The sequence below is a fragment of the Mya arenaria genome, chromosome 16 (genome assembly GCF_026914265.1).
Source record: "Mya arenaria isolate MELC-2E11 chromosome 16, ASM2691426v1".
Taxonomy (NCBI): domain Eukaryota; kingdom Metazoa; phylum Mollusca; class Bivalvia; order Myida; family Myidae; genus Mya; species Mya arenaria.
The window spans coordinates 51,252,356-51,267,819 of NC_069137.1; the positions used below are offsets into that span (position 1 = coordinate 51,252,356).

At 33.3% G+C, this 15,464-nt stretch overlaps 1 protein-coding gene across 1 annotated transcript in view; it reads left to right on the forward strand.

Annotated features, from left to right (window-relative positions):
- The first annotated feature begins 5,309 nt into the window (after positions 1-5,309).
- Positions 5,310-15,464, forward strand: part of LOC128221777 (glutamyl aminopeptidase-like) — a 69,590-nt gene continuing 59,435 nt past the window's right edge. The window contains exon 1 of the mRNA XM_052930380.1: positions 5,310-6,157. Coding sequence (XP_052786340.1) covers positions 5,310-6,157 — 848 coding nt within the window. The remainder of the gene's footprint in view (positions 6,158-15,464) is intronic.

Sequence of the window (15,464 nt, forward strand, 5' to 3'; positions counted from 1 at the left end):
TGCTATCAAAAATGGTTATACTTCATTCCATATTGGCCATCCGGAACTCCTCAGCCATTTTTATCGAAATCAACCTCGGAAGTATTTGGACGGTTTGCATACTCAAAAGTGGTACGTTGAAGACCGCTGCAAGTAGATCGCGTAGTAATTTTATTTAGCAGTAAAACTTAATGACTTAACTCTTGGGAATCTTTTTTGTGGTTGAAATCATACACTTCACTGGCAATCAATTTAAACTTAGATTAAGAAATACAACTCTAAAACGCTACATTGAATTAATGATACAATTCAAAATTTTACGAACTACTTCAACTGATGTACCGACATACATCCGAGGTTGTTTTCTCTAAATTTACGAAAAATTTAAACACTTCAAAAACAACAATAAAGTTGTAATACGACAGTCTTCATTTCTATGGAAACCATATCACTAGCATACATATATTACGCCCGCACTTGCATCATAATCTGCTGACGATTTTCAACGCACTTGGCTTCTTCTGGTTTTAAAGAATTTAGGGTTCTAGTGAGTGATTGACAGTATCGGAAACTGTAGTGGGCACAACCTTAAAAGCTCTTCGAATGCTGCCATTTGTACGAACAAACACAATGCTCGAACTAAGCTCTGAGCAAAAGGTCATTTTTTATTAACATTAGAATTCGAGGCAGGGTATTCGTGGTGCCACCGAATGAACGGAACGGAATATCTCGGCCATTTCCCAACATATATGACCTCGCAAATAATTAGGGTGTTCGAAAACATGTGGTTTATGTGATTTCAATTTGCACTGTATCTTGAAAAGTGTACACATGGCGAAGAATATAAAGATGGTTTTCTTGAAATTGGAATCTTTCTCAAAATTCCTAAAACGCGTTATTAAGACACGAATCAAAATCATTCATTTAAGTACAATTGTTGACGATTTGATCTACGTAATGTTAATTGAGTTAATCGTCGGCCGCATCATCACATTTTCGTATATCTTGGAGCCCATTTACGAAGTTCATCCCGAAGCATGCCGAAGATGGCCGAGTTGTTAAGTTTGGTACTTGTGTAATGTGTCCGTACCTATTTGCTAGGTATATCCCGAAGCTTGCCGGAGATGACAGAGTTGTAACGATTGCTACTTGTGTAGTGTTTCCGTACCTATTTCCGAGGTAGTCCCGAAGTTTACCGGAAATAGCCGAGTTGTTACGAGTACGAATGAACGATAACGAGGCCGGATATTCGTGGTGACACAGCAGAGACGACAACTGCATTAGGGCAATATCCTTGTTAACACTATGACGCGAACTCGAATATTCGAATTGGCACCTTCTATTTGAGAGTCTGCACGACTAATTATATTTCATTCCCATGGAGGTTCCCCATATCGTGATTAGTCTACGTTAAAGGTTACCACGATGAAATCGTACACGTAACATTCGCAAAATATAAGAAACAACAAATCGCATTGAGTGATCGTTGGACAGTTGTGTTTTCCATTTCCGCCTTTGATCAGAAAAAAGCAGACTTTTTAAGAAACCGAGAATCGACTTCGGTTTGGAGTTTGCTATCGTATATGTAGCCAATATAAGCTTACATGATATCTAATTCACACCCTTGAAATACTGTCATAAATTATAAACATCATAAAGATGTAGATGCTATGGCTCCTCTTTTTGACTCGATTAAAGGTTGAAATTCGATAAAACACAAACAAGTATTTGTGTTTACGATTGTCTGCAAGAGTAATTATATTTAAATCCCAAGGGCTTTCACTAAGCGTGAGCAGTCTACATCTTAAGCATTCATATATGTTACAATGTCACAGTGTCAAGAAGTGATACAATTTACGAAAAAAGTTCAGCTATTTGTATATACCGTTAATTATTTTAATTTTGTTGTTTTGTTCAGGAAAATAAAACGTCTCCATCCTTAGAGAACGGACTTTATTCTGAAGTTAGGTTTTGTCAAAGGATGATATGAGTTTGGTTTCTGGTGTCCTAGTTGATGACACGATGGAATACGTCGTGTTACGTTTTTTTAAGTAAAAGTAATGTCCGAAATGCATGGGTGTATCACACTGTCTAAGTCGACTTTACGGGTTTTAAAAGTAATGTCCGGAATACACGGGTAAGTCACCAAGTCTTAGTCGACTGTGACGCAGTGATGTTATAACTATAAGTTGTCCAACGCTCACTTCCGAAGTCTCCAGGTAAAACAGCATACAAGTTATAAGTGTTGTATTTGATTTCAATAATCAATAACACTGATACAATTCCTTTTCACTAGTTTAAAAAAGTTAGTATTTTGTTTGTTAATTTGATAGAAAATCCTAACAGAGTTGTATCCCTGATGCTTGTCAAAACCAGAATGTTTTATCAATATAGTTTGGTCAGTATCTACCACGTGACTGTCATAAGGCTATAAATAAGTTAATATTACATAACTTTTATCCATGCTGGACCGCCGCATTTGGAAATAAGACGTTTTAACAACAAAATGCGCTTAGGGCGATAGGCATTAAAGATAGATATCTATAGCATGTACTTGTAACCTGGTGGATATGAAACGAACATTGTAAAATTAATACGCAATGAACCTTTTAATATTGCAAAATATATATGTATTCTTATAAAATAAAATTCACTTACTAAAATGCTGCAAGTAAATTATTTGCAAATAATTGGCGTTGTAGCATATTTGAACAAATGGGATTCCTCTGGGTACGCCTGTTCTCAAAGTAACACAAGACCACACTATCATGTTACATCCTGCCGACGAGAGTGTTTTACATAAATAAATCGTACTTCTTGATCCAATTTAAGCTTATCATTTGCAAAACAAAACATGTATCAGGACGAGTACACGATTCGACGGAGTTTAATATATTTGGTATGCATATTGTTTAACACTATAAATATATAGGCCAAGTTTGGACTGTAATCAATGTTTAATGGAGTTCTGGCTCTGGTTTAATCGTATTTTATTGTAAATAATAAACACACGTGGTATACATATATTCGACAATCAATATTTGTGTACAATTGGGTTGGGCCACAAGTTATGACAACATTAGAAAATGGCCCTCCCCGAAATGTGTCAGACTATCGTTAGAATTGAAAAGTTATGACAATGTCTATATGCATGTGAATACATAAGTAACTTATAATGGTTCTATATTTAAAGTTCAAATAAGTACGAGATTGGTTTGAGAAATAGGTAAGCGGAAGAGAGAGAGAGAGAGAAAGAGGGAGAAAGATAGGAAGAGAAATGGTATCTGAAACGAATCCGTTGTCGCCAAGTCCACTTTGGCTAACCCTACAAGTGTTTAGTAGACAGGCTCCTTTTAAAAATAGTTTTAAAAACCTTAATTTTCAATTTGTACTACTTAATGTTGATGACTGATTTACATTCAAAGTAGACCTACGAGCTCATTTTAAAACCGTTGTATTTGGTTTTTTTTAATAAACACAACCTTACTAGCTATTCATAATATTTATTTATCGCCCTTCTCTTTTATGCACATATTAGTTTAAATCAAGATCGGTGAGATGTTCTGTGAAATAAAAGGGCGTGTTTTGAAAGCGGACCTGGATCTTCTCGAAATAATTCTTTGTGAATCGGCATTGGGCGTTCAGTTTGTGGTCCTTCAAATCGATAGAAAACAATATTAAAGTGGCACTGTTATTCAAAACCAATGCATACATATGAATAACAAACAATAATTTTGACTGATAAACCTTTAACTAATTACTAAATAATGCATTTATGGAAAATATTAATTACTGATAACAATATTGAAACCGTATACTTAATAGCTGAAAACGCAAAAATACTAAATGATTGGTGAATGCTAAAAGATCTACGTAGGTTTCACTAGATGATATACAATGTTTTCTGCACATTTCTTTCAAATTAAACTCAGTATCCTTCATAAAGCCATTGTTTTCGACATTTATTCATCGTTTTTGGTATATCAAAACATTCGTATCAATTGTGGTAAATTTTATTTGGGAATAAGAATGCATCTTTAATTAAAATCAAGATGAAGCACAAAAGTGATTTTCACGAGCTCAAAAAGTGAAATAATGATGAAGTGGCTAAAATATCATATACAGAAAAAGGAACACTTTTTAGTTCATCCCTTTTATTTACCCTTTTAAATTGCATGGCGTAATACTCATATTGTACCAGTCATTTTTGTATATTTTAATCACTTCGTACCAGCAGTAGTGTATCAAACAATTTCTGAATTAGTTTTTTTTTTAAAATTAATTGTACTCACCATATCTCCAACAATGAAAACAGAAGAAAGACTTTGCAAAACCAATTATGGTTAATTCTCAATTCTGTGATTTACTCACTGTTTATGCGTTTCATCACTCGTTAGTTTGAATGTATATTATACATTTCTGTAGCTCAAATGCTTATTTACTTTGTTCAATATTTTCTGCAATAAATACTGGTTAAACCAAATTGCATGAAACAATGACATTTACACATACATCTGTTCAAAAGGCACTACTTCTCTTTTTCTTTTTCTGCCACGTTAGTAATTTTTCAAATAGAAACCTAATTGGTTTGCCATCACCTTAAAGGACGCTAAATACAATTGCTTTCGACTTGTTGCATTTATTGTCGTCTGCTTGTGTCTCCAGAAGCCGTTGTCTCATTCTATGCCAATATCTTTGTTTGCAACCACTGGACGTCTTTTTCGCGATAATAATTACAGTTCTCATATTTCTTTCATAGCATTCCTGCCTGCTTAGAACAAGAATAATCATGACGTCTTATAATAATTCTAGCTGTTTCTGGCACAGTTCAGGGTTATAATTGGTTGTTTTCCGTATAGGCGATTTGTTCCAATAACGAATCGTTAATGTGCGTGTTTTGAATTTATTCGGATAATATGGACTGTATGTGTTTTCCGGCCTGATGTTCGGTGTAAAACTAATGAAGCGATATGTGTTATATGAATACTTTAATGAACTTTTCGTTTTAAGCAAGCACAATTGATGTTAAGTCGAGAAAGGAAAAATGATAAAACAAGTGAAAAACATGCGTTTTATAACATTTAAAGAAATAACCGAAATGGAATTACCCGAGTGATTGAAATTTCCAAGTTTATGAATATGTGTTCTTTATTTTTTAACATTATTTTTAATTTTAGATCGGTAAGCTTCTAACCGCTGTAACACTCACAATTAGCCGACTGCCTAAAACATAATTTGTAACATCCCATGTATTGGATGACAATAGGTCTGTTTGAGCATGTAACATGAATATTCATTAAAGTTGCTTATATTCGGAACATAGAATGAAAATGGATACCTCAAAAGAAAACAATGAATATTTAAAAGTGGCAAACGGGTGCTCAAAACCAAAGGAAGAGGGTGCACGTTCTGCCTCTTTTTCAAAATCTATTTCCGGGTCATGTACATTAAAGGAAAAAGAAACGATTGTTACGATACAGGACGCCGCCAACAGATGCGTATTTTCAAGAACTCAAGTGTTTGTGACTTTATTAGCGTTTTTCTTTCTTTCATCAGTGTTGGTTGTTCTGGTGGTGTTTAAAAATCCTGGATTCGGAAGTAGTTACAACCGCTATTTTAAAAATGGCGACGGGAGTTTGAACACTGAATGCGCATGTGCGAATATCGAGGAACCACTCACCCATGACGTGAAAACCGAGACTCCATCCACTGTGTTAACAGCAAATGATGAAAATAAAGCTTTATCGCGAATTTCAACACATCCGGAACTAAGGATACGGTTGCCGGGCAACGTAATTCCAAGACATTATGACCTTGACCTAGATATATACATTGACGAGGCGCGGTACAAAGGGTCAGTTAAAATGTACGTAAATGTTACAGTCAAAACGAGTCTTGTTATATTTCACGTAAAACCATACCTTTTGCGAGTCCTCGACGAAGAGGTATATATCTACAAACCGAGCGATTTTACTAACGAGAAACATCTTGACGTCATAAGTGCTGACGTCATTAAACATTTCACAGATTTTGATAAAGAAGTGTATGCCGTCCAGTTGAAATCTCCACTAGAGGTTGGTGAATATGTGATTTATGTGAGAAAGTTCGAAGGTCACATATTTGCGGACTTGAAAGGTATCTACATGAGCTCTTACAAGACAACAGACGGCGATGAGAGGTAAGAAATATTAGATCTAAAGGGGAGGGGGTGAGATTAAATAAGGGATTGTAAGAACAGTCTTTTATATAAATATACAAATAAAATAATTTTTACCCTTTGCCTAAAATATATATATCTTATATACTAAAGTAATAAAAACAAAATGAATAGGTATATGTATGCACTTGGGTGCACACACATTTTCGAGAAAAAACGTTTAAATCCATTTTTGTCGGGTAAATTATTCAGGATTTTTAACCGATCTATTATGATACAAGAGATAATAAAAAGTCCTTATACAACTTATATTTAGACAAATATTCCGATGTGTTTTTATTATGAAACTCTATGATCACACAATTTTAAACATTTTATTTTATAAGGCAGACTGTGTGGGATGTTTATAGTTTCTAACAATGACTGCATCGTATCTTTGAAAAGTTTTTGCATTAGGTGCTCTGAACTGTATCCCTCCGTCTGCAGATAGAGTTGGGATCTCTTATCATAGAAGTACTTGGGGTTTACCAATACGTTTATTATAATTTGTTTTATTGATAGGTTTCCTCAAGTTAATGCATACTTTGATATGATTTACTTTTTGCGTTTTGTCTTTATTGAGGATTGTTGGGATAAGAGAGAGGTTTGTGCACATAGATTGGTTTAAACCCCCAGTTCTCATAGTTAACTGACCGTTCCAAGGCGGTACCTAACAATTCTTGATAAACATACCTATTTTTATATGTATAGTATGTATGCACTGTGCTGTTTGTGGAGTTTTGTGCTGTTCTATGTTTCTTGTTTGTGATTTTGTGTTCTATGTCTTTGGCGTTTGCCCAGTGCCATTAAACCGGGTTGATGTTTAAACTTTTTTGCTACTGAGCTCGTTTCTGTACCTTTTTGCATAAATATTGTAATTATATGAACAAAAATCAACGTCTCTGACTGGTACGGCCACCAATGTTTAAAACGGCCGTAAGTTTTTGGTCACCATGCCAGACAAGTTGGTTTCCTCCGGGTAATCCGGTTGCCCTCACAGTACCAGACCACATTATCACGCATCATCGTGCCAGCAATAGTGATTATCATAGTATTTTTCAATATTTTGTTTTACAATCGTTGAAAATTAAATACGTAAAGACTTGGTCTTGCAAAACATACAAATACATTGTGATAGGTCAAATGTTCAAAACTTCGGATTCCACACACTTTGACCAGCCCAATTGCGTTCATACCCCGATAATAACACCAACACCGCAATTCATTCTTTAATTAAGACTTTTAATGAAATGTCTGTGTACTGGAAATTACAAGGTTGTTAATATACTTCGCCATTATATTAACTACCTATATTGGAACATGCTTCTCAGGTCTTTGATTCTATAACACAAAACTTACAAATTAGTTTAAACTTATTTAATTTTACAACGATTGTAAAACAAGCTTAATTGCAACTTAAAGTTATCACTCTCGTTGGCACGATGTTGCGCAAGAGTGTGGTCTTGTGTTGTGGGGGGAAACCGGATAAAACCCACTTGTCTAGCTGGGTGACCACAAACCAAACTCACATACAAATTTGGTGTAGTAATGAAAGTTATTTGATTTGGAAATATTTGTATATTTAAAGCTGGCCAATAAAGTTTAATAGTTATATACCGTATTGGACGACAAAGACATCAATAAATGTAAATAAGTTGATAAAAGGAAATTGGTGATAAATGATTTTAGGCATCGCTGATGAGGTAAGGTTTAAATAAAGGAGTAAACATATGATTCCGACTAAAAACTGGAACTTTTAAAGAGCATATTTTATGTCATTTTTCAAGTCCATATAATTTGGGCTGATTCGGGTTAATTCTTGACAAAAAAACAAAAATAAAAAATAATTAATGGTACTGAAATTTTAATAATTGTCACTACAAACTTAGGTAGAAGCATTTTCCTATTTCAGAAAAATGCATACTAGACGGAGATCTGCTACTCAAAGGCCTAAAAGAAACATTTGTCAGTGCCGTAAACAAATGTCAAGGGCGGACGTCTATATCGGTTTTAGACAATGATAAGATAAAATACAAACATGTGGCTGTATTCCAGGGTGGAATTTAAATAAAGCTACTTAGTTTAAACATATTTTATTCATCAGCGTATATATAAATAAGATAAAAACAATCAGAAACACATACAATCTAGAAAAAAGGATCAGAACGAAATATGAATATATCTTAAAGAGTTCTTCTCCATCATTCGCAAAAGTACACAGTTAGTGACGGACATTGGAACGACTTACAATGCAGATCACCAAATGAGATTGATATTTTTAATTTTATCAAAGTAGTGGTATTTAAGTTAACTTTAAACTTTGATTTTTCTTTATTTAATATAAAAAAAAACTTACAGACGACGTGCATTAACAAAGCAATAGTTAAACTAGAACCCTGTTATGTTATAAACAATGATAAAGTAATCGTAGTTGACTTTCATTAATCGAATATAACATTTGTTGAATTTGTTTGAGTTGAATGTTCACTGATCACTGGCTATCAAAACTTTTTGACAATTGAAAAAAGAAGTTAGCTGCATCGAACAATGTCTAAGTTTGCTCTTTTGTTAGGGCATTATCACCTTATAGTAAATTACGAAGCGTTACGTCAGTCAAGGCTTCCACGCAGACTCAGATTAGAAAACTTTTCCTTTAATCAGTATAAAGACGACAGATAAGAAAATACTGATACGTTGTCTCCTGAATTCCACACGAGCAGAGGAATGAGGGAACTATATTTTTACCAAAAAGGTAATGGTTCAATGAATTGCATTCGGTGTGTAAGAGAGCGTGAATATCTTGTAATCGGCGTTTTCCATAATGAAACAGATGCTTTGTATTTGGATAATCTGACTTTAAGTAAGCATTAAAACCAGAAACAGTGTCAATGGATTGTGCTTCAGCTGGAAGACTAGTCCTTGCTGAGAGTGATGAAGGAGACAATGCGTTCATATATAGTGACGTATGTTTACGAAGGCAAGACATATTGGATGCGCTTCTCAGTGATCTTGTTCATGATTCACCTACTGTCTGAGTAACCAAACTTGAAAGATAATCAGGAGAGACCATTTATCATTTTGAAGGAGAGTAAAAGCTTGTGTATTTCTCGTATTGTATCTAAAATCTCCAAAGACGATAAAGCGACTTGTGTATCTAATGTGTTGTGCATGATATGTACCATGTAACAGGTAACGCAAATGATTGTGGCCTATTATTATGCATAAAAAAGAATGTTTTTTTCAATAAATACAATTGCTTTGATTTATCAAAAAAGATGAATACATGTCGACAAAAAATGGTTCTTATGAAGGATACCGAGTTTAATATGAAAGAAAGGATCACAGTGAATCTTTCAGCATTCACTAATCGTATACTTACTTTTTTGGCGTTCTCAACTATTAAAAACAAGGTTACAATCTTGTTATCAGTAATCAATATTTTCTATAAATGCATTTTATGAGTAAGTAGTTAAAGGTGTATCACTTAAAATTGATGTTTGTTATACATGTGTACGTGTCGATTTTGAATAAGATTGTCACTTTAAAATCCACTAATATAGAAGGCAGTTAATAAAGTTTTGAGGTTTATGTTGTGTCTGTGCGACACAAAAATAATCTGCTGCTTGACAAAACAATTGCATTTAATTCATGCAAGATTTTCTTTGAACCTAATACATCCCATCCTTGTATTTAAATTTTACTTTACTTCCGGGACCATAACTTCAATTTTAAACTTCATCACGCGATCATAAACTTAAACCTGTCTCGACTTATTAGGCAACATAAATTTTATACTCCCAATTCGCGTGTTCGCCACTTATTTGCATATCTCCCTTAACGTCATTGGGGATTTATCAAGGGTTTAGCGCAATCGGACGTAACTCCTATCATTTGTAAATTGAGGAAAGTTCTTCTTGCGCTGGATTCTCGATATTTCTGAAAATAACTTTATGCAGCTAGCATGAGAAATTTCCTCTACTAGTATGCCAATAAAACATATAATATGAAACATGCGCATTCTAAAATTTGCCAGAGAGCTAAGATTCCTTGGAGCGTCGTTTCAATGACTGTCTAGAAAAAGAATACATATACAGTAAAACAAAACACCTAAAGGTCAGATCCATTTCAAGTATTTTGCATGAAATACGTCCTGTATTTATGTAAATTCAAGTGTAAAATTATCGAATCTTTAAAACATATTGCGATCTTACATAACACATCTATTTCGATTTGCAATACGCATAAACCAATTATACAATGACAATTAATTTAGTTTTCCAGAAAAGTGCGCCAGACTGTGTTTTATCAAGAGGTGAGAGCGACAGAAAATTTGAAATTGTCACAGCTGGAAACAGTAAATTCCGATTTTATTTCCCTGACAAATCTCTGTTTATCCCCGGAAATATTTAGTAGAATGAAAATGGTCGTATATCAATTTTAAATATGGGTCGGAAATTCGCAAATAAATATTTACATATTTTACTCTTGTCATCTGAACGTATCGTTATCTGAATGTGAAGCATTTCCTCAAAATTAATAGTATTGACCAAAAAAGTGGTTGTGATGAGATTAACACCAGCGCCATATTATAGTTTCTCTTGAAAAAACTGTTATTTTAAGTGGATGCAATTAAATGTTGGTGGATAAAAATGTTTTTTATCGAAATTGCTGAGAATTTTTTGCTGTTTTAATTGGAATTACTTAGTGTTTTTCTTGAAATATTTTTTATTAAAATTGTTAATCGTTTTTCTTGAAATTGTTGATCGTTTTTCTTGAAATTGTTGATTGTTTTTCTTGAAATTGTTGATCGTTTTTCTTGAAATTGCTGAGTGTTTTTCTTGAAATTGTTGATCGTTTTCCTTGAAATTGCTGAGTGTTTTTCTTAATATTGTTGATCGTTTTTCTGGAAATTGCTGAGTGTTTTTCTTGAAATTGTTGATCATTTTTCTTGAAATTGTTGATCGTTTTTCTTGAAATTGTTGAGTGTTTTTCTTGAAATTGTTTTGTCCTATTATCGATCCTGGAAATACAAACATTTTTAAACAATATATAACTTCAACTTTTTCACGACGACTTGAAAGAAAAATTCCACTCCTTTATATATTAATTTATTTGAACAGACTTTTAGTGCTAAATTGATATCTTTTTTCAAATAATATGCCATACAACATTTAACAAACATATAAATTTAGAACGGTTGTAATTGCCATTGATTTCATTGACCGTGTTAAAGCGATTATCCAGGCATGCATAAGATGTGTTATTGTTGTAATATAAATGTGTTGTCCTGTAGTTTCAACCTTTATTCAAATACACACGCATATGTTAAAAACGAGTACGGCATACAAACCTATGACAAGAACACACTAAGAGGCATTGCAGAAGGGTTAAAAGTACATAATTGGTAACATCATTATCATTAACAGCAACTAAATGATAATTTGTCAGGCTTTGAAATGCCCGAAATATCAATACAATTATTATAAATGACGTTAAGTCACACACCATGTACACTGTGCATATATTAAATAGCTTTAGCCCCAAATAGGCTCGTGTTCCAATGTACTTGTGAAATCACTGACTGCTTCAATGCGGTAATCCATCATTTATCGGTAAAGTTATTTGGATAAGTGAGTGGTACGTTTGTGGTGTTTGTATTTGTGTATGTGGTATTATACGTTTGTGGTGGTTGTATTTGTGTATGTGGTATTATACGTTTGTGGTGGTTGTATTTGTGTATGTGTTATTATACGTTTGTGGTGGTTGTATTTGTGTATGTGGTATTATACGTTTGTGGTGTTTGTATTTGTGTATGTGGTATTATACGTTTGTGGTGTTTGTATTTGTGTATGTGGTATTATACGTTTGTGGTGTTTGTATTTGTGTATGTGGTATTATACGTTTGTGGTGTTTGTATTTGTGTATGTGGTATTATACGTTTGTGGTGTTTGTATTTGTGTATGTGGTATTATACGTTTGTGGTGTTTGTATTTGTGTATGTGGTATCATACGTTTGTGGTGTTTGTATTTGTGTATGTGGTATTATACGTTTGTGGTGTTTGTATTTGTGTATGTGGTATCATACGTTTGTGTCTATAGATCATAGTTTGGGCCCTTGCTATGTGCCCCTAAACAGGGTTTACTTTTGAAGTTTTGACCTCTGCGATTAACCGTTTAATTTTCATTGTATTATTCAAATACTTCAATGCAATTTTGTCCTACAATTGTTGTATATGTAAGCCTCAAGTTATCCAATTTTCAAAATGAAGTAATCTTTAACACTGAAACAAACAATTTATCTTTGTATGATATCACTAAACATAGAAAAATACATACTGCTATTCTCCGTAGGTGCAATTATGTGTTGATAGATAAAAATATGTTGTTATCGAAATTGTTGTATGTTTTTTTTATTGTTTTGTCCTTTTTCCCGCTCCTTGATCAATGACATTGCGTTACTAACGCTTTTCTGGAATATGACGTTTCAATTATATGGTTTTATGAAAACATGATATTTTAACGTCACAGGTTCAAAAAAATCACAAAAAAGATATCAATTATTTTAATAACAGTTCCCAATTTACCGTTGTTATACGCAGTTTGTTTAAAATGCTCACGGAAGTAAAACATCTTCATGACAGCGTCTCTTTGATCTAACATCACGCTATTATTCTCATAATTCTGCCTGCTGATATAATTGATAATACACTCAACGACAAAAAAGTAACTTATATTATTCCGTGGCTGTCTTTGTCATTAAAACAACCAAATTTTCCATTCGTTCTTTACGTTTTTAACTGCATTATTAAATTAAGATGGGTTAAATTTTGGACGTTTTACTTTACTGGTAAATCGCCACTAGTCGTGATTATGACGACTCAAATGTGATCACAATTTGAGCAACACTATATAGATAGATATATATTTCTTAACTTAAACCGTTGTTTTAATTACCAAAAAGCTCATATATTGGTTCTTCAAAAAACGCCGTTTTGTTTGACGAACTATTTTCACGTTTCTAACTTTATTTTGCATTGTAATGCAAATCTGAAATTGTGCATACACAATACTTAATTTTTCAGAGATAATAGTTCGTATTGTAGACTATGGAATGAAAATGAATGAATGAAAACTCTCAATTTATCAACTTTATTTGCAACACACATTGATGTACACTATAACCGTGACACTATTTTTCACATGTAGCACAATATGATATCTATCATATGCTTTCCGGTGAGTTACTAAGATTTATCAGTGCAATAAAAATTTAAAACAGTAAAAACATTCATTTTGTATTCATCATTGTTTTGAATTTTTACCCGCTCTCAAATCCAAATCAAAAGTCAGCGCGCACTGACCTGGGACATAATTTAAACGACGTCATTTCCGAAATGAGTTTTTGTTTGCACACAATTTAGCGCGATATTTTTTTTAAAAAAGCTTCAATTAACTGTAAGTATACCCTTTTCGAGCATGTATAATCATAAACGCACAAGTGTTTGTTTTAAGGAATGATTGTTGAAAAATACATTGTTTACTTTAAAAGTGAATACTTTACGTAGCCCTTCATGAACTATAGCTATTCGCGGTCATTTGGTGAAGTAGAGTGCGATTTTACAATGACAAAATACACAATTATCCCCTATAGTATACTTGACTGGAGTATTTATACCGACTATATGCAAATAAGAATTCAACGCACGCAAAATTTAACGTATCACATTTGTTGCAAAATCAGATAGGACGGAAGCGGCTTATATGACTCAAATGCGACCCTTAAAACAAATTTAAATAAACAGAACAAATTTGAAAGCATGTGACATAACGCGCAATATTTTGACGTTTACGTGTAAAATAAGCATAAATGCTTAAGTATGTTTAACTGCCATTAGTACACAACGCAAACGACACGCTTGTCATTCGTGTAAAAGGTATTAAATCCTATAACCAAAATTTATTTTGCCATGTTTCATACAACTCAAATTTTGCGTAAGATTTACTTAGACCTTTTGTTCATACCAAACTAGTTTCAGTTTTGGTTTCAATGGTTTCGGCGGTTTGGATATGTGTTTCGAAAGCTTTGCTTGAAGTAACAAATGCATGGTTTTGTGTTTGGTTTCAACAGCATGATGGAGCTCCTGCGTGTACCCATTTCTTCTGAATTTCTACAAAACTATGATACTACAGATGGTCGTTTTCCTGTTTTACCTTAATTCTGTTTCAATACACGTGTTAAATCACTGTCCACCATGTTGATGTTTTCAAAGTAGGCTAGAAGTTTTAGATAAAACAAACCGGCGCAACGGTCTCCGGAGGTGGTTTCAATAGTTTCAAAAACATAGTTTTTTGATAGTTTCATTTTATTTGACACTGTCACAACAAATACACAGTTCCTGAAACCAATATAAAACTAAGACTAGTTTATTACAAACCAAAACGCCCTTAATTATACAAAGTGCATTACCTCAGTTTTTAAGTTTGTGATTTTAGAAACGATCAAGTTTGTGTACTTTCAAATTACTATTTTTGTTTAATGGTTACGCGATTTAATACACAATTACCAGATTCTATCGCGAAATAAGGTAATATGTGATGCCAAGGGCAGCAAATCAAGAACGATTTCTTGATGAGTACCTTTATGTTTACCTTCACTTCAGTACATAGATTCATATTCATGTCCTTAAGGGCGTACTTATACTTTTGACAAATAAATTAGTTTGGCCAACTTTGATTCACGATTGAGTATTGTAAAGCATTAAAAGAGCAATATATATTACCCTTAAAGCTGAACTCTCACAGATTGAACGTTTTGACAACTTTTTTGTCTTGGAAAGAGCCATTTTTTTGCGAAAATCAGTTTTGTAACTCAGACTGCTGACAGAAAAATAGATCGCAAAGTTTTACATTTAAATTCAAAAATTGATGTTTCGTGCATTTTTCTTAAACCGTTGGTTTAAACCATAAAACATTAATTTTCGAACGGAAATATGCAAATCTGCGATCTGATCTTTTGTCAGCAATCTTTTATCGTTGGTTTGGAGATATTTATGCAAATATTTGCTCTTTCCAAGACAAAAAAAAAAAAATGTATAAAAAAACGGTATATTTGTGAGATTGCAGCTTTTAAAGACGACCCTTAGCAAATATTAAATCGCATCGTATGCAGTATTATTCCGGATGTATATTCAATTTTTTAACACATTCATGTGGTGTTGTTTCTCACACCGTAATACAAATGGGATCAGGGCCCTTACAATAATGAGAACAGTAACAAAATGCCCCAAAT